The 21,693-nt window shown below is 55.0% G+C and overlaps 2 protein-coding genes across 3 annotated transcripts in view; both read left to right on the top strand.

Moving 5' to 3' along the window:
• The window catches only part of DPH1 (diphthamide biosynthesis 1), a 30,481-nt gene extending 12,220 nt beyond the window's left edge, over nucleotides 1-18,261 (top strand). The window contains exons 4-11 of one of the 2 annotated variants that reach the window (XM_083379784.1): nucleotides 440-594; nucleotides 1,279-1,400; nucleotides 8,970-9,038; nucleotides 12,781-12,937; nucleotides 13,322-13,422; nucleotides 13,678-13,756; nucleotides 13,964-14,095; nucleotides 17,029-18,261. In XM_083379784.1, coding sequence (XP_083235910.1) covers nucleotides 440-594; nucleotides 1,279-1,400; nucleotides 8,970-9,038; nucleotides 12,781-12,937; nucleotides 13,322-13,422; nucleotides 13,678-13,756; nucleotides 13,964-14,095; nucleotides 17,029-17,184 — 971 coding nt within the window. In that variant the 3' untranslated portion in view covers nucleotides 17,185-18,261. The remainder of the gene's footprint in view (nucleotides 1-439; nucleotides 595-1,278; nucleotides 1,401-8,969; nucleotides 9,039-12,780; nucleotides 12,938-13,321; nucleotides 13,423-13,677; nucleotides 13,757-13,963; nucleotides 14,096-17,028) is intronic. The other variant, XM_083379785.1, reaches the window with a different exon arrangement.
• A 1,113-nt stretch (nucleotides 18,262-19,374) lies between these two features.
• OVCA2 (OVCA2 serine hydrolase domain containing) lies at nucleotides 19,375-21,243 on the top strand. Its single transcript, XM_083350435.1, has one exon. The coding sequence runs from the start codon at nucleotides 19,387-19,389 to the stop codon at nucleotides 20,197-20,199; it is 813 nt and encodes a 270-aa protein (XP_083206561.1). The 5' UTR covers nucleotides 19,375-19,386; the 3' UTR covers nucleotides 20,200-21,243.
• Nucleotides 21,244-21,693: the final 450 nt, after the last annotated feature.

Here is a 21,693-nt window from a genome sequence, read left to right as displayed (position 1 = left end):
CATTTGCCTGGGATGGCAGAGGGTCTCTTGCTTGAGCAGGGGGCTGGACTAGATGACCTCCGAGGGCCTTCCTAGTCCTATTATGTAGGCAGTCTAACTTACAATAGTTTCATGGCCATTCAAAGTTACAACGGCACTGACGGAAGCGACTTATTTTCCACACTTACAACAGTTGCAGCCTCCCCGTGGTCACATGATCAAAATTCAGAGGCTTGGCAACAGGCTCATAGTTACGACGGTCGCAGTGTCCCGGGGGTCATGTGCGACTTCTGACAAAGTCTGGAGGAGCCAGATTCATTTTGCGGCCGTGTGTGATTCGCTTAAGAAAGGGTGTAAAACGGGGCAATACTCATTTAACAAATGTCTCACTTAGCAACAGAAATTTTGGGCTGTGTTGTAGGCCGAGGACTGCCTGTAAATTTGTCCGCTGCCCCCACAGTTCCCATCGACCCCACGCAGGGCCTGAAGATGCTCTACGTGTTTGTGGACATCAAGATCGACACGGCCCATCTCGTCCAGACCCTCCGCTTCAACTTCCCACCCGGAGCTCAGCTGGCCCTGGTCAGCACCATCCAGTTTGCCTCCGCGCTGCAGGTGGGTGGGTCGGAGCCGGCTGCCCTACCAGTCCGGGGGGGGGGGGCTTTGCATGCCAGGGACTCCCCCTGCCTCTTGCAAGCAGGGCATCCAGGAGGTAGCATGGCCCCTCGCTGCTCGGCTCTCCCGGGGGGGGGAGGAAGGAAGGAGCAGCAGTAGCAGCAGCTCTTTTGCCCCCCCCCAACCTTGAAGTAACGGGGGTGTGGGTTGTGGGTCTGCCTTTGCCTCCCACTGTGGACACAGGAAGGTCAGAAGCTCCCTGTTGTCCTTGGCCCCATTTTCGCTCTGTGGACAGGGGCAGCCTCCCACGTGTGTGTGTGTGTGAGAGAGAGAGAGAGAGAGAGAGAGAGACACTCTTGGTGCTCTGGAGGACTGACAGGTGTCTGGGCACAACACGGTGTGAACATAAGAAGGTGCCAGCCTCGCACCAGGCCTTCTGGATCCTCAGTGGCCTTCGGGGAGCCTTTTGGAGGCTGCCAAGAGCCCCCATCCCCCCCAGGGGATTCAGGAATGAGCATTCGGGGACCCTCAGAGGCCAAACCCTCCACTGGGGGTCCCCCCCCTTGAGATAATCACGAGACTGCCAGGGAATCCCTCCGGTTGGCAATGCGCTGGGTGAGAAAGGGGGCTCCTAAATCTCTCTCTGGGTCCCCCACGTCACTCCACGCCCTGCTCCCTCCACAGGCCGCCTCCCGGGAACTCCAGCCTGGCTACCGCATCTGGACCCCCCAGTGCAAGCCTCTCTCCCCGGGAGAGCTGCTGGGCTGCACAGCACCCCGGCTGGCCCAAGAGACGGACGCCATCGTGTGAGTAGAGTAGAATAATAACTTTATTGTACATTAATTGGCATATGTCAAAATGAAATTTCGTTGCGTACAGCTCTCAAAGACCCCCTGTGGCTTTGCTGGTAGGCCGGCATCTGGGGTAGGGCACTCAGACACACACACACACACACACACACACACACACACACCCCAGTTTCCCCTTGGCACCGAACAACCACCGGGTCTTTCATTAATAAGAAGGCGCAAACATATGTGCCTTCATTTCGAAAACATTCCCTTTCTCTCAAGCTTTTCCCACATTTGCATCAATAAACAAAGGGTCTTTAAATGTTCTCATTAAACTTCGTAGGTAATGACATTAAAATAGTTCTCTCAGGGCACTTTCTCCTAATTTGTGCCTTTTGATCCTCTGTGTTTGAATAATGGATTGTGCTGCAAAATTGGGAAAACTGCACCAGTGAAGGGGATAATTGTATCCCAGATTGCATATTAGCATGGGAGCCTGAATTAAATGTACTGAATGTATATTTCAATTTTTTTACCTCCATTCCAACTAAGAGGGTAGACTGCAGGGGTCTCCAACCTTGGCGACTTTACCACTTGTGGACTTCAAATCCCAGAATTCCTCAGCCAGCCATAAAGTCCACAAGCATGGCTGGCTGAGGAATTCTGGGAGTTAAAGTCCACCAGTCGTAAAGTTAATAAGTTTGGAGACCCTTGTGGTAGAGCACTCCCAGGGGTCGGGGTGTCAAATTTGGCTAGAAAACCCTCCAGAGGCTCAGCTGTAAATTATTAGTATTCAGGCTTCTGGTCCTTATGAACAAAAGCTGGGAGCTTTTGGTGCAGTCCTTCTGAACTTCCACCCGAGGCGAGGTGGGCGGAGTGGCCGTGTCCCTGTGCCAGAATCCCAGGGTGGAAGAGCCCGGCTCAGCCCAAGAAGACTTCCTAAGAAGCAGGAATGGGGTTTTGTGGGAAGCTCGGTGGGGGCTCCCTGCTCTGGGCCCAGGCTCAGCCACTCCGGGACCCATCCGGGTGTTTGGGAAGGTGGCTGGGCTGAAGTTAGGGTTCGAAAAAGGCAGATCATCCGAGGCAGGACAGAAAGCAACGGATGGAAACGAATCAAGGAGAGAAGCAACCTGGAATTAAGGCGAAACTTCCTGACAGTCAGGACAATTAATTAGTGGAAGGGTTGTGGGTCTTTCATCACTGGAGGTTTTCAAGAAGAGCCTGAACAGCCATTGGTCTGAAACGGTATAGGGTTTTCTGCCTGAGCAGGGGGATGGACTAGAAGACCTCCAGGGTCCCTTTCAGCCTTAGGATTCTGTGATTCTGGAAGGGAGGGAGGGAGGGAGGGAGGGAGGGAGAGGAAGGAAAATGGATAGAAACGAATCAAGGAGAGAAGCAGCCTGGAATTAAGGAGAAACTTTCTAACAGTGAGGACAATTAATCAGCTTGCCTCCAGAAACCCTGGGTGCTTCCATCACTGGAGGCTTTTAAGAAGAGGCTGGACAGCCATTGGTCTGAGGTGGTCTGGGGTCTCTTGCTTGAGCAGGGGGCTGGGCTGCCAGGCACGGGCTGAGCGACTGAGCCGGAGGGCAAAGGATGGGTGGCCGGCTTGGCTGCTGCAGCCGGTTCCTTTTCCTTAAGGACAGCGAATTAGCCAAGCCCGCACGCCTAATTATTGGAGCAGGGGAAATGCTTAATGTGCTGTGAATGCCGAAGGGCTGGAGGAGATGCAGAGGAGGGGGGGGAGAGAGGCTGGCTGGGGGGCAGCACCTGCTCAGGGAAGGTGGGCTTCCGCCCTGCCCCAGCTCCCCAGCCGGCCTTCTCCCTGCCAGCACCTGACCTGTGGAGCACTCTGCCCCCTCCCCTGAAGTTCAGCAGCCCACCCCCGCCCACCCCCCTTCAGCCTTGAAGACCCGGCTTCCCCTCAAGGGCTGGGAGAGAACTAGATAATCGCACGTTAGGTTTCATTTCGCACCAGATTTTTGTTGGTTTTTATATTCATGTTTTCATCGGCTTATTTTTATAGTTTTAATATGATTTTGTATGTCTTTTCACCTGTGATTGGGAGCCAGCCAGAGTTGATTGAAAGAAGGGCAGCTACAGCAAGGATTTTGATCAAATAAATAAGCCTTTACCTTCCTCTTCATTCAGTGTTTGGCGTTGGTGGCCTTCCTTCCTTCCTTCCTTCCTTCCTCCCTCCCTCCTTCCTCCCTCCCTCCCTCCCTCCCTCCCTCCTTCCTCCCTCCCTCCCTCCTTCCTTCCTTCCTTCCTTCCTTCCTTCCTTCCTTCCTTCCTTCCTTCCTTCCTTCCTTCCTTCCTTTCTTTCTTTCTTTCTTTCTTTCTTTCTTTCTTTCTTTCTTTCTTTCTCAATTTATATAGCTGCCCATCTCACAAGCAACCAACTTTGGGCAGCGTATAACAAACACAGTTAATAAATAGATTCAAAAGTATAAAAACCAAACTAAAAGAAATAATAGACTAAAAGATGTTGTGGAGCCACCTCACTAGTTCACCTGGGATCCCCAGGCCTGCTGGCCTAACCAGGCCTTGAGGGACCCCCAGAAACTCAAGAGTGAGGAGTCCAACCTCACCTCGAGGGGGAGAAGCTCCCAGGGGGGCAGGCAACCCAGAAAAGGCCCGTCTGGGCTTGGGGCTGATAAAGGGACCCGTCACCTGCCTTCTCTGCTGGATCTGGAGTTTATCCTCGCACCTGCAGCTCTCCTGCTTCTTCCTGGGACTCTGCATGGCTGAAGGGGGTGAGGCCAGCAAGACTGGGGTGCTAAAGGGCCTGGAGATGCTGTAGGGAGCAAGGAGAGCTGCTGGAGCGGAAGGGCAGACCCTACAGGTGGGGGACCCCCCCTGCCCCCCTCCCCTCCCAGATGAAGCAAATGCAACTGAGCCACAGGCAGCTTTATCTCCTTGCCCAAAGACGCGTCTCCAGGTCCAGCCGGACTCCTGGGGATGGTCTTGGCAGCGGTTGAGTCGGTGTGCCAACCGGGATGTTTTTGCACATTCCCAGTCCTGGAAATCCTGGGGGTGCTGCTTCCAGAGACCGGGGCGGGGGGCTGTCCACTGGAAGGCAGCTGGGGCAGGCCCCCCCCCGGAGGAGTGGGCTCTGCTGCTTTCCCCTGCGCTGCCAGGCTGGGCGCTGCCATCTGCTCTGCCCCAGCTATCAGCCGCCTCAGGGCAGCTTTCTCCAAATGGCCAAATTGGCTTTGATTCTCCAGAATGTGGCTCTCCAGTTAAGGCCCAAACCTGATCAAGTTTTCCATCTGATCCATTTCCTGACTTCTCATTCCATTAGGGCAGGGGTAGGCAACCGTGGCTCTTTTATGACTCGTGGACTTCAACTCCCAGAATTCCTGAGCCAGCATGGCTCAGCTTGGAAACCTCTCCCTTTCCCCTCAGCATGGCTGGCTGTCAAGTTTCCGACGTATGGGCTTTTCAAGTGACTCTGAGGCATTGTTTACTTTAAAAGTCCTTTATTTAGCCTAATACACCGGCAAATGCTTGCTCAAAGGAAGCTGGAATCTGAAATCTCTTCCCCTTGCACAATATATTAAAACACAATTCTCCACCTTTCTAATTTTGTCATTAATCATGTTCTCCAATTAATTTAAAGAATCAGTTTCCCTTCCGTTAGAAAACCCACCAAGGTCTTATCTTCTTAGTTAGAGATGGCCTTGAAAGGTGCAATCCTACTCGTCCCCCCTCCCAACCTTAAACTAAATCTCTTGTCAAGCAATAACATTCGATGTTAGCAGAGTTGACATCCGGCCCCCCTTACAAAAAGGACAGATCCTGTAACGTAAACAAAAGACAAGTTAGGAACTGGCTTTTGATTTGCTGGGGTGCTTCTCATAAAACCTTTTGATAAGTCTGTCAGCTTTCACATCACTAGATTTCACCCAGATGGCTTCAGACAATGGGTATCTCTTCCACTGTACCAGGTACTGCAATTTTCCCTTAAAGATTCTAGAGTCAAGAATACGTTTCACTTCGTAATGGGTCTGAACCGCTACCACGAGGGGTCCGGGTGCCTTCTTAGGGGGAGGTCTTAAAGTGGAGGTTCGAAAAGGTTTCAGCAAGCTACAATGGAACACCGGGTGAATTTTCCCCAAAGGTCTGGGGAGTTTCAATTCTACTGTGACCGGGTTGATGATTTTCACAATGGGCAAAGGCCCCAAGAATTTCGGTCCCAATTTCTTATTGGGTAGTTTAAGGCGTAAGTATTTGGTCGACAAATAAACCTTTTCCCCAACTTGGAATGTCCTTTGGGGAGCCCTCTTTTTGTCAGCTTGCTTTTCGTAGATCTCAAAGATATTTTTTAAGGCCACCTTTGTATTTTTCCAAACTTCTTCCCAACCCCTCACCCACTGATCGAGAGTCTGGGAAGCGGAGGGTAACTGAGGGTATTCCGGTATGGGGCTGAATTCTTTCCCTGTGGCTACACGGAAAGGAGTGTAGCCGGTGCTGAATTATTCTAAGCCACCTCTGAGAAAGGGAGGAGGTCGGTCCAGTCTGTTTGTTGGTAAGAGACGTAGCATCTAAGATATTGTTCCACCATTTTGTTGGCGGACTCTGCGGCTCCGTTAGCAGCCAGGTGAAAAGCAGTTGATAGGCCTTGAGATGATCCAATTAATTTAAGGAAGTTTCTCCAAAATTTCGCTGTGAACTGCCCCCCTCCTTGGTTATTGGATCAACGGTTGCTGGGGGCCCCACTGCTGTTGTTGTGCCCCCAGTTGCTGCTGGCCCCCTCTTGGTTGTTGATTCACCGGCTGCCAGCCCCCCCCTTGTGTCTCCACTGGCTGCTGGCCCCACTCTGGTTGCTGATTTAATGGCTGCCAGCCCCCCCCCCTGCTGCTGGCCCCTCTGGCCCTGCTGTACGTTCAGGGGTTGCACATCTGGGTCCTGCTGCCGCCACCCTTGCTGTTGTCCTCCCACCCAGCTCCTGATCTCCAGGCTTCTGCACCACCCCAGCTGTTGCAAGGCCTCTATTAGCTGGGGCAAGCTCAGAGGTTGTCGGCCTTCCACTTGCGGGGGCTCCCCAAACTCCCATTGCTGCAGAGGCTCCGGGCTGGGGTCCTCTGCCTCTATGGGTCTGGAGGGCCTGGCAGGGGACTCCTGGGTCTGGCAGGCAGTCTGATCTGCAGGCAGGATTTTCCACTCACCCGAGTATTCAATCTCAGCTGGCCTGGCTGCTCCGAGGCTCCTGGAGTCTCTGCTGGGCTTAATCCACTCTCCTGGTTGTTTGGGTCCAGCTCCCAGCTGGGAGGATTGCTGAAACTCTTTCCTTGCCGGCTTCTTCGCTGGCCCTTCCCCCACTGGGGTGGCTGCTGGTGCCGGGGAGCTGCCTTCAGGCAATTTTACTCCCTCCATTATGGGATCTTCCCCAACCCTTTGCCAGACCGCCTCCCAAACTTGGAGACAGCGACGGGAGGTCAGGACTCCCTAATTAGTTTAAAAAGTAGTGTGGATTCCAGCTTGATGTCAAATTTCCGACATACGGGCTTTTCAAGTGACTCTGAGGCCTTGTTTACCTTAAAAGTCCTTTATTAGCCTAATACACGGGCAAATGCTTGCTCAAAGGAAGCTGGAATCTGAAATCTCTTCCCCTTGCACAATATATTAAAACACAATTCTCCACCTTTCTAATTTTGTCATTAATCATATTCTCCAATTAATTTAAAGAATCAGTTTCCCTTCCGTTAGAAAACCCACCAAGGTCTTATCTTCTTAGTTAGAGATGGCCTTGAAAGGTGCAATCCTACACTGTCCACCCTCCCAACCTTAAACTAAATCTCTTGTCAAACAATAACATTCGATGTTAGCAGCGTTGACATGGCTCAGGAATTCTGGGAGTTGAAGTCCACGAGTCAGAGCCAAGGTTGCCTGCTCCTGCATTAGGGGAACCAAATGAAGGGGCTGGCAGGTAATGGCTGGCTTGATCCAGGAGTACAAAGGAAAACCTGGATGCCCCCCCATTAGAGGCGTTTCCCCGCCCCCCCCAAACCCAGCATCGAACACCCCCATGCTGCTGCTGCTGCTTTTTCAGAGTTTCCTTGCTGTCCCTTGGCCCGGAGGGGGGCTTGGGGCGGAGGGCTGGTGGGGGTCACCTTTGCTGCAACAGCCGGGTGTTTGAGGTAGAGCAGGGGAGTCCAGGGGTGGCCCCCTGTGGACTTCCACTCCCAGAATTCCCCACCGGCTGAAGGCCGCAGGTCTTAAAGTGGCCAACGTTGCACCTCCTCTAGTGCAGAAAGAAACTTCTTTTTTTTCTGTGTCTGTTGGAATTGCCCTCTTCAGCAGCGGTGTGTGTGTGTGTGTGTGAGAGAGAGAGAGAGAGAGAGCGAGAGAGAGCGTTGCCCCAGAAATAAGTGGAGAAACAGCTGCTTTGTCTTATTTTCCAGTTTATGATTGCTTTTTGTTGTTGTTAAAGCAGCGTCTTTGTTCGATGCAGCTCCCCATTAACCAGGCAAAGGGAGGCCTCGTACTTTCATTCACCTGCCTGCAGGTTGGGTTCGCCTACGCCTGCCTATCCCCCCGCAAGGGGAGGGGGGAGGGTCGGAGTAAATTAGAGATCTATAAAAGCAAACAAAAGTGTTACCAGATCCTCACGTAGAGCAGGGATCTTGTGCCCTGTGTGTTAAGCAGAAGTTTAGCACGGTCTTGTGTGGATGGATGGCAGAATTTGGCCAGTCCAGGTGGTCTTGGGGAAGCCAAGCAGGGTCCAGTCCAGATGGGCGATGGATCTGGGATGTAGCCAAACTTGAGGAAGGGGCTTCAGTGGCCAGAAGTGAGCACCACAAAAAACGTCGATGCCCAAGGAGAACTTGACCCAGGAGCTTCAGGAGTCTGGGTGCAAATACTGTAGTTCATTTTTTAAAAAGGATAAAGGTTTCCCCCTGTCCGCCTCCAGGGGGCGCTGCTCAGCCCCTTTCTTAGCCGGGGGAGGGCCACGGTTGTCTCACGTGGCCTGAAGATGCTTCCGTTGTCTCACGTGGCCGGCACGAGTGCACGCCAAGGCACGCAGAACGCGGTTGCCTCCCCACCAAAGGGCTGCCTATTTATCTACAGGGAGTCCTCGACTTACGACCACACTTCAGCCCAAAATTTCTGTTGCTAAGCAAGACGCTTCTTAAGTGGGTTTTGCCTCAGTTTACGACCTTTCTTGCCACAGTGAATCGCTGCAGTTGTTAAGTTAGCAACACGGTCGTTAAGTGGATCTGGCTTCCCCACAGACTTTGCTGGTCAGAAGGTCGCAAAGGGGACGGCGTGACACCCCCAGGATGCTGCGACCGTCATAAATACGAGTCTGTTGCCAAGCGTCTGGGGGAGGCTGCAACGGTCGTAAAGTGTGGAAAACGTGTCACTTTTTTCAGTGCTGTTGTAACTTTGGACGGTCACTAAATGAAGTGCTGTAAGTTGAGGACTGCCTGTGTTTCCATTTGCATGCTATTGAACTGCTGGGGTGGCAAAGGGTTCATAGCCCCCCCTCCTTTTGCAAGGCGTCCCCTGGTTCCTGGCCCCTACAAAGATTCCTTCCCACTGCGCCCATATTTTGCTGACCTCCCCTCTCCGTTGCAGCTACCTGGGAGACGGGCGCTTCCACCTGGAGTCCATCATGATCGCCAACCCCGGCATTGCCGCCTACAGGTACCTCGCGGCCGGGAGAGGACGGGGCCGGAGAGCCGAGAGGATTTCCCCTCGGAAGCCAGCCCGCTCGGGGCCTGGGCTGCCCTCTGGCGTACCCCACCCCACGGGCAGAAGGGATGCCAGGCCACAGGCAGGCTGCGGCTAGAGGCCAGCCGTGGGGTGGGGGGGACACGGGGTTCTTCAGTGGGGTGAAGACGAGAGCCGAGAGGGAAGCCAGGCCCGCAGGCGGCTGCTTCCCCCAGGTGCCCAGAGCCCTCCCCACCCCTCTTGTTTCTTGGGGAGGGGAAGGCCGACTTGGACGTGCAGCTGTGGAACAGACCCAGATGCTTCTGCTGTGTGGGGGGGAGCACTGATGGACGGGGGGTGGGTGACCCGGGGATCTCAGTGTCAGTGAATGAGGGTCTCTGTCTTGGGTCTCCCAGAACAGGGTGGGCAGCGTCTCAAGCCACAAGGGCAGACACAGCCCCCCTCCCCCCCAGCCTTTCTGACCAGAACTGCCCCAGATTGGTGGAGGTTTTCCTGTCCTGGGGAGAAAGAAATGGGGTCTTTCAAAAGCAGTAGCCCAGGAAGGCACCAAAAGGGGCTTCACATGAAAACATGGAGCCTTATTTGGGGTGCTGGGGCCAGTTCTGGGGACCGCGTCCCAGGCAAGACAGGGATGATGGCAGCCGATGCTCAGGAGGGTTGTCAGGATGGTGAACATGCTAGAACAGGAGTCTTCCAACTTGGTCCTTTTTGACTTGTGGACTTCAACTCCCAGAATTCCTTGCCTGGCTGAGGAATTCTGGGAGTTGAAGTCCACAAGTTATAAAAGGGCCACGTTGGAAGACCCCTGTGCTAGAAGGATGAGTACTCAGCTACGTTTCACCTGCAGGAAAAAGACTGAGGCAAGTCAAGTTAAGAGTCTTCAGTCCTCAGAAGAGCTATTGCTCGGGGGGGGGGGTTTCTCTGTGGCCCCAGAGAGCAGGAGCAGAACCAGGGGCCCAACCAAAGGGCCAGCACCAGGAGCAACTGATTTCCTGACCGGGCTGAAGGGGAGACTTCCTTCACTAGAGCAGAGGTCTCCAGTCTTGCTCGGTTGGTGGACCGGAGGGAATGGGAGGGGGAAGCATTTTACATGCACGCACACACAAACACACAAACGGGGTTGCAAGCACGCAGGATGCGAATGGGGAGGGGCTAGCACTCGCATGACACTAGCACCGCTGTGTTTTTGCCACGCGGTGCTGTAGTGGGCCGTGGCCCGCAGGTTGGGGGACCCCTGCACTAGAAGACTTCAGACGGACGCTGGATGGTCATCTCCCAGAGATTTTTTTAGGACAGGGCATCCAATTTTGGTCACCATATTTTTAAAAAGATGTTGAGACTCTGGAAAGAGTGCAGAGAAGAGCAACAAGGATGATCAGGGGACCAGAGGCCAAAACATACAAAGAACGGTCGCAGGAATTGGGTAGGTCTAGTGAAAAGAAGACTAGGGGTGACATGATAGCAGTGGTCCAAAATCTCAGGGGCTGCCACAAAGAAGAGGAGGGCTCCATCTGTTCTCCAAAGCGCCCGAAGGCAGGACCAGAAGCAACGGATGGAAACTAATCAAGGCGAGAAGCAACCTGGAACTAAGGAGAAACTTCCTGACAATGAGGACAATTAACCAGTGGAACGGGAGTTGCCTCCAGAAGTTGTGGGTGCTCCATCACTTCTGGAGGTTTTCAAGAAGAAGTTGGACAGCCATCTGTCTGGAATGGTATGAGTTCTCCTGCTTGACCAGAGGGTTGGACTAGAAGACCTCCAAGGTCCCTTTCAACTCTCTTACTCTTTGGGTGGACTTCAACTCCCAGCATTCCACAGCCAGAAGGGGAATTTGGGACTTGGTCCACGCATCTGAAAGTTGCTGAGGTTGCGAATGCTGCTGGAGTGGATCACGCACTGACCCCAGTTCTGCGCTTCTGTCGTTCTCTTATCCTGAGAACCACTGAAAACCGCCCCCCCCCCCAGAACCCGGGGAGGAGAGTGACCCAGTTAAGGCCTGATGTGAGGCACTCTTGCTACGGAGGGACATTCCTAGCCCGAGGCCTTCGATGGGTCCGACTTCCTAAGCATCTTTTTTAGTGACTTGGGCGAAAAAAATTGAGGAACTGCTTATCAGGCTCAGGGCTGACGCAAAACCGAGATTATATTATTTTGAAATAGTTAATTACACACTGAATGTGGGTTACCAGTGTAATATAACTACAAAAAAATGCGGTTTTTAAACTGCATTACTGCAAAAGTACTTTCTGTCCAGCAGAGGCTTTAATTTGGGTTCTTGCCCTGGTGACTGCAGGGGCACCGTCCAGCTCTGTGATTAGAGGCAGCTGCTGTGTCCACCCTCTGCCGCATTCCCGGCTTTTGTGGCTCGCGGCTCTAAAGCAGGGGTGTCTAAAGCATGGCCACTTTAAGACTTCAACTCCCAGAATTCTTGCTGTCTGGGGAAAGCGTGGGAGATGAAGTCCACAGGTCTTAAAGCAGCCATGCTTGGACACCCCTGGTCTAGCTGGCTAGGGAATTCTGGGAGTTGAAGTCCACAGGTCTTAAAAGCGGCCATGCTTGGACACCCCTGGTCTAGCTGGCTGGGGAATTCTGGGAGTTGAAGTCCACAGGTCTTAAAAGCGGCCATGCTTGGACACCCCTGGTCTAGCTGGCTGGGGAATTCTGGGAGTTGAAGTCCACAGGTCTTCAGGTTGGCAACACTGGACACACACGTCCTGCTCTAAAGCTAAGCAGGGTCTGGTTTGTTACTCCTAGCATGGGGGAGTCCGAGGAATTCAGAAAGCCTCTGGAAGGCGGCCCTTGCCAACCTTTCCTATGTGGCGTCAGGGAAGACGCCATGGAGATCCTTGAAGGATCTGGGCAAGGAGTTGTGGTCTGCCTTGGTTGGGCCGACGTGGCCCAGGTCTAGCTTGGGCACCACCTGAAAGACGGGTTCAGCTAGGAACCGGTCCAGGAAAGCCGTGAGGATGATCCAGGAAGCAGAAGCCTCTGGGGGGCTTGGAGGGCCCCTGTATGTGGCCCCTGGGAGACAGAGGGCCTTGTGAATGCAGGGCCTGAAATAAAAATGGAAGGCACCAGAAGGGCAGGAATCCTAACCGTGGCCCCTGTGGCCAAGAACCAGCACCTGCAGCGGCTCCTCTGCTTCAGGGGGCTTCCGGCCGCCCTAGGAGAAGAGTTAGCTGTGATGACCTCAAGGGTGGCCCTGCCACTCAGTTCCCTTGTCCCAGGGAGCCACAGGCAATCCTCGACTTACAACCACAACGGAGCCCAAAAGTTCTGTTGCTAAGCGAGACAGATGTTCAGTGAGTTTTGCCCCATTGTACGACCTTTGTTGCCACAGTTGTTATACAAGCAACTGCAGTTGTTAGTAACACAGTTGTTAAGTGAATCTGGCTTCCACGTTGACTTTGCTGGTCAGGAGGTGGCAAAAGGGAATCACACGACACCTGCGACCGTTGTAAATATGAGTCAGTGGCCAAGCGTCTGAATTCTGATCACGTGACCCTGGGAATACAACAGTCATAAGTGTGAAGATCGGTCATAAGGCACTTTTTTCAGTGCTGTTGTAACTTTGGACCATCTTCACAAGAACCGTTGTACTCCTGACCTCGGGCCGGGCCTTGGGGAATCCAGCCCACTGGCTGAGCAGGGGCTGCACGGCCAAGGCACTTGGCCGCTGCCCACTCAGGGACCCCCCCTTGCGCTCCTCCCTCAGGTATGACCCATACAGCAAGGTCTTCTCCCAGGAGCTCTACGCCCACGAGCGCATGCAGGAGTCGCGGAAGGCGGCCATCCGCCAGGCGGCCCGTGCCCACAAGTGGGGCCTCATCCTGGGCACCCTGGGCCGGCAGGGGTCTCCGGCCATCCTGCAGGTGAGTCCTCTGGCCAGGCTGCTGGGCCGGTTGCTCCGTGGGCTACGGGAGCCTTCCCCTTTGGCCTTCCCTGCTTCAGGAGGGGGGGGGAATGGGTGGGGAGGCAGCCCGATTCAGGGTCCCGTCCTGGAAGACCCCTGACAGGCCGCCAGTGCAGGCTTTGAGGATAGCCTGGCCGGCTCCAGCGAGGAAGCGCTCTGCCAGGTGAGCCGGGAAAGGAGCTCCCCCTCCTCACTTCGTTTGGGGAAAGCCTTCGTGGGAACCTCCCCTTCCGCTTTGGAAGCGTTCACCAAGCCACTGGCAAGTGGCCCCCGCTGCGAAGCTCCCTGCCCAAGGAGGCGGCTGCGGGGGTCCCCAGAATAAGCCCCCTCTCCTTTTTTGCAGCACCTGGAGTCGAGCCTGCAGGCGGCAGGGCGTCCCTACGTCCGGCTCCTCCTCTCGGAGATCTTCCCCAGCAAACTGCAGCTGTTTCCAGATGTTGAGGCGTGAGTACTGGAAGACCCTCCCCATGTTTGTTTGCCCACTGGACTGCACTGGGGGGCGGTCGGGAGGGCTGGAGAATCCCAGGCTATTGGGGGGGGGTGTCTATTTTATTAAATACACTGAGAGTGCTGTATGTATTGCTGGGGTGCCGCCCACTTCCATTGGGGCCCAACCCAGCCCTTCTGCATGGGGGGGGACTGGACCAGGTGAAAGCTGTGCCTCCCACCCACCCGCCCCCACTTTCTTTCTCCACACAGCTGGGTGCAGGTCGCATGCCCCCGCCTCTCCATAGACTGGGGGGAGGCCTTTGAAAAGCCTCTGCTGACACCTTATGAGGTAAGGGGGGGGTCTGGTGGCTGGGAAGGAATCGGAAAGGGTTCAAGGCAGCCCCCCTCCTCCAAGGGCTGGATGTTAATGGCCAGGTGCAGTTTATTTAGAGGAGGGGGATGCACCACCAGCCTCTTCTGGCCTCCAGGTGGGGAAGGCCGATGCCAGGACCCTGATTGCTCCAACCAGCCCTCTTCCCCCCCCCGCTCCCCCCAGGCTGCGGTGGCTCTGCAGCAGATCAAATGGCAGGAGATCTACCCCATGGACTTCTACGCCGGTCAGTCTCTGGGACCCTGGACGGTGAACCACCCCAGCCACCGGCCCCAGAAAGGGGTCAGGAGCAAAGAGGTAAGCCCTGGTCTGGCACACATGCGGAGAGTGCGGCGTGGGCACGTGGGCACTCCTGGAGTTCAAAGGGACCGAGAGGCCGTCCACGTGAACCTCCCTGCTGAACGCACCTCGGCCAAGGAGAAGGCCCACCTCTTGTGGCAGCCTGTTCCATGGACTAACAGTTGTCAGCCAGAAGTGCCTTTTCACCTCAGCTGAGCCTCCTCGCTTGCAGTTCTGCCCCTGCTCTCTGGGGCAACAGAGGCTAAATCCTTTCTGGGTCAGGAACCCCGCCCCCCCAAAAAAAACTCTACTACAGACTAAACGTAGCTGGATCCTGTAACTCTTTCCTGGAAGGCTTGGTTACCAGATCCTTTGCCCTCTTAGCGGCCCTTCTCTCCGTCTGCTCCAGTTTCTCCGGTTTGAACCCAGAACCGTCCCCCAAATAGGATCTGGTTGGGGGGAGGACAGTTGTCTTTTATGAACATGGTCCCATTTATACCCCCCGGGATGGCATTGGCCTTTTCGGCGGGTGTGTCACACCGCAGGCTCAAGATTACCTTGTGGTCAGTCAGGGCAGCCACATCCTGCTTCAAAGGGGGGGGGGCTTCCTTCCACCATCCAAAATGTGTGTGTGTGTCAGGGACTGGGTAGGGGGGAATTTCTTCCACTATACATAGGATCTCATAATTTATTAACAATTAATAGCATGCCCTCCTTCCTTTGCCCAATTCTTTTGGGGTAAATGGAAAAAAGATTAATAATAATAATAAAGATTAATAATAATAATAATAATAATGATGATGATGATGATGATGATGATGATGAAGAAGAAGAAGAAATTATTTTGAAACCAGAGCTACTGACTGCTAAACTTTTAAAATGTCACTTAAATATTTTGCCATCTCTCAAGAGAGGTAATTTTTTAAATCTCTTGATCAAAGTATGAGAAGTCACAGCACTGTACTTTGGACATGTCTGCCTTTATTTCATGTAGTACAGAGGGAAAATATTTCAGAAAATCGTTGATCAGTTCAGGCAGCCACCACACAAGACGGGCTGGGCTGTAGCTACCCTAATTGCATTAATTAGCTAATGGCAGCTACCTACGCAGGTCAAATGATGGGCACTGGCTTCCCCACTGGGAGACCCCCTCATCCTGCTAGCCTCATTTCTGAAAGGCCTGGCTGGCTCATTAAAGCCATGTGTCTCAACCCCAGCAGCCCTACGTCAGGTGGACTTCAACTTCCAGGATTCCTCAGCTGCCATCCGCCTGAGGAATTCTGGGACTTGAAGTCCACACTTCTTAAAGGTTGCTGAAATTCCTGTGGAGCTGCTCCGTTTGACAGCCATGTTCTCCTCCAGCCCAAATCCTGCCACGCAAATTGCCGGCAACTCCCGCTTGACCCATACCTGTGCCGTCCATCACTGGCCCTGCCCTACTGAGCCCTTTTGGCCCCAGAGAGCCTGGACATCTGGCTCCACAGGGCGTCTGCAGTGGTAAACCTTGGATGGGCTCTCTATATGCTCCGCTTGGTGCCCTGCTTCTGGCTGTCTGGTGGATGTAACCTGTAAGGGAGAACCAGCTCCTGCCACTCGGTTGTCCCAGATGTGTGCATCACAATATGAAGCCGTATTTTCTATGGGTTGTAATCTTTGGGGCAGATTCCAATCCGCCTACCGTAATGCCACTTTCTGCATTCCACCAGCTACTCCTGGGTGCTGCAGGCTGTGGCATTTGCTGAAGCTTTTCCAGAGTTTAGCCCAGGGATATCCAGCCTTGGCAACTTTAAGACCTGTGGACTTCAACTCCCAGAATTCCCCAGCCAGCTGGCTGGGGAATTCTGGGAATTGAAGTCCACAGGTCTTAAAGTTGCCAAGGTTGGATATCTATCCCCCATTTCATAATTAGGGAACTGGGGTAAAGATTGGCAGGTTCTGCCCATTTCAGCTCAGGGTGCAATTTAATTGGGTGTTGCTGAGATTTGCCTGCCATGTTTTGGGAATGGACTGCTAAGCTTCTTAAACCCACACACACACCCCGATCCTGCAGCCTCTCCATAGGGCTGTTTGGGAAGGCCTGCCTGCTGAGCGTTTTTTGTCTCTTCCAGAAGACTGTTAGGCCCGTTTTGGAAGAGTTTGTTCAAAAGAGAGGTGGATTGTGTCTAGGAACAGCTTCAGCAATATGCCAGCCTGTTGCTGGCATTGACTGGCAGTTGTTTTCTCCCTTGAGGCTGGGTGGGAGAGGAAACACAGCGGGGGGGGGGATCTGCCTGGCTCTCCTGTGGAATTGCCTCAGCTTCCAGCTTTCCAGGCAGGCGAGCTTTAAGCAATTGAATTTACAACACTTAGATTCTTCTCCCGATTCAGAATCTGCCCGGGTTATTCTGCCCCAAATACAGATCAGAGAAGGCCTCTTCATTTGCCCAGGGCAGCTTACCTGTCCCCTTCCCCGAGGACCTTGCTTAAGGCTGCCTTCGAGAGGGGGCTCCTTGCCCGGAGCATGGGCTGGCATGCCCAGCAGAGAAGGCCTTGCGTTGATCTGGGCCTGGGTGAGGGCCACAGTCGTCCTACCAAGGATGGAAGGAAAGAAAGAGCAGAGATATCAGGGCATGTCGTCTGGGGCTGTGGGTTTGGCCAGTGGGGATGGGGGGCAGGCGGCTTTTCCTAGTGGTCTCTGCGTTGTGCGCCACGCCCCTTGGCAATGGCTACCTGAAGACTGGACAGCAGATCTGAGCCACTGGCCAAAGGGCGACTGGTGACGGCTTGTTTGGAGAGCACCACTGGGCTGGCCAGATACGCAGAGGGGGTGCAAAATTTCTGGCCCAGACTGATCAGTCACTGCTTGGGCTGCCGCTGGCAGGAGCTCTTGCGAATCCCCCTCTGGTGATGAAGGGGTGTGATGCAAATGACGGCATTAATCCACCCTCCTCTTGCGGTTTCCTGCTTTCCAGGTGAAGCTGGCCAGATCCCTCCTCCCGTCTGCTGGGAAAGAAGCCCCGAAGAGCTGCTCCTGCCAGGAGGAGGAGGAGGCGTCATCAAACCTCGGAGTGGAGTCAGGAACTCAGACGGGCCCCAGGCCGTGTGTGGAGCAGCAGCCGCAGCAATAGGGGCCGAACTCTGAAGCATGGACACTTTGGGGTGATTCTCCCATTCCTCCCCACGCTCCAGTGGGAAAAAAGCAACCCGATCTCAAACTCTGCACTTGGTCCAGATAGGGTTAGGGTGCTGCGTTCTGCTGCCGGCTCTCTGGGAGGCCAGGTTTTTGCCTCCAGGTCCACTTGCAACCACGAAGTTTTGGGGTTCGGCAGCTGGAGAAGCAGAAGAGCCTTTGCTGGACTAACTATTGGATTGAAGAAAATGGGGGGTAGGGCCCTTGCCGGAGACACAGGAACTGAATATTTGGACTAATAACGCCAGTGACTAAGCACAGACACCTGCAGCTGTGGGGAGAGGAGGGCCTGGTGGCAGTGAGCAAAAGAGGGCAGGTGTGTGTGTGGGGGGGGGAGAAGAAGGGGTCCCAGCAATCCAGTGATGCAGGAATTCCTTGCCTCCATCCGTGCCAGTGGATACCAAAGGCAGCCTTGGGTCAAAGGCGCCTGTCTTTTGCTCTGAAGGTTGACAACGCAGTGGTTAAAGTGCCCTACTGCAGGCTGAGTCTGCCCACTGCCGGGAGTTCGATCCTGACCGGCTCAAGGTTGACTCAGCCTTCCGTCCTTCCCAGGTCGGTGAAATGAGGACCCAGATTGTTGGAAGCAAGATGCAAATAATGCTGACATTGTAAAACCCGAGAGAGTGCTGTAAAGCATTATGGGGCAGTATATAAGCCAGAATGCGATTGCTATTATTGACGTGCCTGAATAAGACTTTTCATCATTACTATCAAAGCAAAACTGGTGATGCATTGTTAGTGACTTAAAAAGTAACTTGGGAGTGATAACCTGGAAATCTCTTGGTTTTTGTCCTCTGGCTTCGGCAGGGAAAGAAATCTGAGCCGGGAGCAGATGCGGTTTGCCAAGAGTGCTTTCTGGAGCAAAAAACATACTTTTAAAAGCAAAAGCTGAGGGTTGTTGCCTCCACTGACCTAAGTGTCCTAGGCAATTTGCTTTCTCCAGAAGACGCTCCTTTTGCGATCCGAGCTGTGTTTTGGACACAATAGACTGGCGGAGTGTTTGGTTAATATTCACTTGTTTGTGTTATCCCATCCTTGTGCCTCTTTGTGTCCAGACACACGTTATCTTTTTCTCATTAACTAGATTGGGGCAGAGGTTTTGGGTTGTGGGAGAAGCGTTCAGTTTGATCCCAATGTGCCCCGGTTAACCCAACTCCAGCTTAGGTGTAGAGGAGTTCCCCTCCAGGCAGCTGAATGTTTTGTGGAGATGAATCTCAAGACTGGAGCCAGCAAGCCAGTTTTGAAAAGCCTTGCCAAGCAAACTGCAGGGACCAGTCCAGGAGTCAACAAAGGCACAAAAAATGAACAACCGCAACAAAGCCCACTCCACCCCACGCGGGGACAGCAAACTGCAGCCTTTCCTCCCTTGCCCGAAGAAGAGGGGGGGGAGAGAGAGGGAGAAAAGGGAGGCCTCCCCTTAAGAGAACTGGGGTTGCTTCCTTGGCGGCCTGGTAGTATAGTTTCCCCCCTCCCCCAAGAACTGATTGCAGGGGGGGAGGCCCAGGGGCATCACTGGTGGCCGGACCCTCGCTTGGGACTCCGGCTGCATTAAGGGGGCTTTGCAAAGGGCAACCGGCGGGCCCGGACTGGTGGGGGGGAGAGATTCCTGGTCTCTTTCTTCTCTCCGCGGAGAAGGGGCCGGTGGGGCGCTTCCCCTCCTCTCCTTTCCCCGGGCTTCGCGGGAGGGGCAGCAAAGCCAGGCGGGGAGGAAACGGCCGCGCGCCTCGGAGCCGGGACTGGCCATCGCCCCCTGGGGTCTTTCGCGGGGTCGTGGCGGAAGGTGCGCGCATGCCGGAGGGGGAGAGGCGTTCGCGAGCAGCACAGGGCCCTTCCGAACGACGACCTCCAAGTCCATCATCCTCAGCCGCCACGCATGTCCGGGAAGGGTGGAGCAGCAGTACGGGACCGGGGGCGCCAGGTTGCAGAAGCCTCGTGCGGCAGAGCGTCCCAGGCGCGGAGAGCGCACGCGTGCCCACCGCCTTCCTTCCCCCGCCCCTCCGGCGGACGTCCCGCCAGAGAAGAGGTTGGGATTGGCCGCCAGTCTCCTCGCGCGGTTGCCGGGGAGACGCTCCTGCCCTCCGATTGGCTGAGCCGCGCGGGCAGGGCGCCGCGGGGCTTCCGTCGCGGGACCCGGAAGGAGATGGCTGCGGCGGGGGCGCCGCGCGGGCGCGAGCTGCGGCTGCTCTGTCTCCACGGCTACGGGCAGAGCGCCCGGCGGTTCCGCGCCCGGACCGGCGCGCTGCGGAAGGCCCTGCGGGGGCGCGCCGAGCTGCTCTACCTGGACGCGCCGCACCGCCTGCCGGCCCGGGAGGGGGAGGGGGAGGGCGGGGAGGCGCCGCGCGGGTGGTGGCTGGAGGCCGGGCCGGAGCCGGGGCCCGAGGCGGAGCCGGAGGCGGCGCTGCGGGCGGTGGCGGCGGCGCTGGCGGCGCTGGGGCCGGTGGACGGGCTGCTGGGCTTCAGCCAGGGCGCGGCGCTGGCCGGGCTGGTGTGCGCGCTGCGGGAGCGCGGGGACGGGCGCTTCCCCTTCCGCTTCGCCCTGCTGGTGGCCGGCTTCCCCGCGGGGGCGGCGGCGGAGGCGGCGGGGGCGCTGCGGGTGCCCAGCCTGCACGTCTTCGGCCGGGCCGACCGCGTCATCCCGGCGGCCGAGAGCCGGGCGCTGGCCGCGCGCTTCGCCCACCCGGTCCTGCTGCCCCACGAGGGCGGCCACTTCGTCCCCGCCGCCGCCGCGCAGAGGGCCGCCTACCTGGGCTTCCTGCGCCGCTTCGAGCTGCCCGCGGGGCCCGAGCTCCGCCCGCCCCGGCCGCCGCCGCCTCCCTCCCGCGCGTCGGACTCGGCGCCTTCCCCGCGGGAGCCAGGCCGGAGTCCTTTGGCGGCCGCAGGAGGAGGAGGAGGAGAAGACCGCCCTGAAGCCTTGCAAGACACCGATCCGGACTCTCCCCAAAGCGGTCTATAAGGGTCCCCGACTGGAGGTTGCACTGCTGCGATTAAGGGACTTTTTTGCGTACACGACCGCCCGAGCCGCTGAAGTCGCCCTCGACACCCACACCCGCCTTTATTTCCCCTCCTCTGTCAGGCCGGTTCTTCCGAGTACCAGGCTTGGCTAATAACAATGGTGGGACTTGCCAGCCACCCAAGTTGCAGATCTGCTTTCCATCTCGACTCAGGGACAGATCTGAGGATTGGACTGAACCTGAGGTCCCTGTTCTGGGATGTTGGACCTCGCTGGATGTCTGAGGAAGAATGGGCAGGTCTGCTCTGCTCATCTCAAATGCTACAAGATCAATGTCTTCCTCCCAGATGTGGGGCTTGCTGGCTCTGCTGCCGCCTGAATCACAGCCTTGATGGTGCAGAGAAGAGCCACAAAGACAATCGGGGCTGGAGATTGAAACATATAAGAAACAGTTGCTAGAATTGGCTATGTCTAGTAGTCTAATGAAGGACCAGGAGGGACATGATAGCAGTGTTCCAACATCTCACGGGTTGCCCCAAAGAAGAGAGGGGTCAAGCTGTTCTCCAAAGCACCTGAAAGCAGGACAAGAAGCAACGGATGGAAACTAACCAAGGCGAGAAGCAACCTAGAACTAAGGAGAAACTTCCTGACAGAACAATTAACCAGTGGAACAACCTGCCTCCAGAGGTGGTGAATGCTCCAACACTGGAGGTTCTTAGGAAGACATTGGACAGCCATGGGTGTGAAATGGTCTAGGGTTTCCTGCCTGAGCAGGGGGTTGGACTAGAAGACCTCCAAGTTCCCTTCCAACTCTATTATTGTTATTGATTCCAGGAATTGCTGAGGTTGTGGGTGCTCCATCACTGGAGGCTTTTACGATGAGACTGGACAGCCACTTCTCTGAAATGGGTTAGGGTCTCCTGTTTGAGCAGGGGGCTGGACTCCCAAGGTCCCTTCCAGCTCTATTCTGATTGATTGATAAAGATTCTAAGCTTTTATTTTAATAGAACTTGAACAGGTGTAATTAAATGAAGGTTTTGTATCCGTGATTGTTGACTCGTTTAGTGTTCTTGGCACATGCCCCATTGGGCGAGGTCCTCTTTGGACCCTCCTCCCTCTCACTACCTCCAGCCAAAACAAGCTAGTATCTCCTCACACAGCCTGCCTCTCCGTTTTGCTTTTTTTGTAAAATTTAGGGAAGGTTATTTTCAAAAATGCTGCCTTTGATTCTGCCCTTGTTTTTCCCAGCAATTATTAAGGTCAGCAGAAACTCCTTAAAGCCCACGTGTCAGACTCTCTGCGTCACGTGACGTGTTGCAATGTATCACAACTTTTTTCTATTGCCGGAGCTGGAGTGGGCGTGGCCTCCATATGATGCAACGGGCCGGCAGTTTGACACCCCTGCCTCAAGGCTTTTATTAGAGTGTAATTTGTCATTGGTGCTTGCTACGTGCCACTCTGAGGGAAGGCGGGCTTTTCCATCCCACACATTGGGCC

Source organism: Vipera ursinii (genome assembly GCF_947247035.1).
Source record: "Vipera ursinii genome assembly, chromosome: 1".
NCBI classification, from domain to species: Eukaryota; Metazoa; Chordata; class Lepidosauria; order Squamata; family Viperidae; genus Vipera; species Vipera ursinii.
This window is presented reverse-complemented; position numbering and strand designations above follow the sequence as displayed.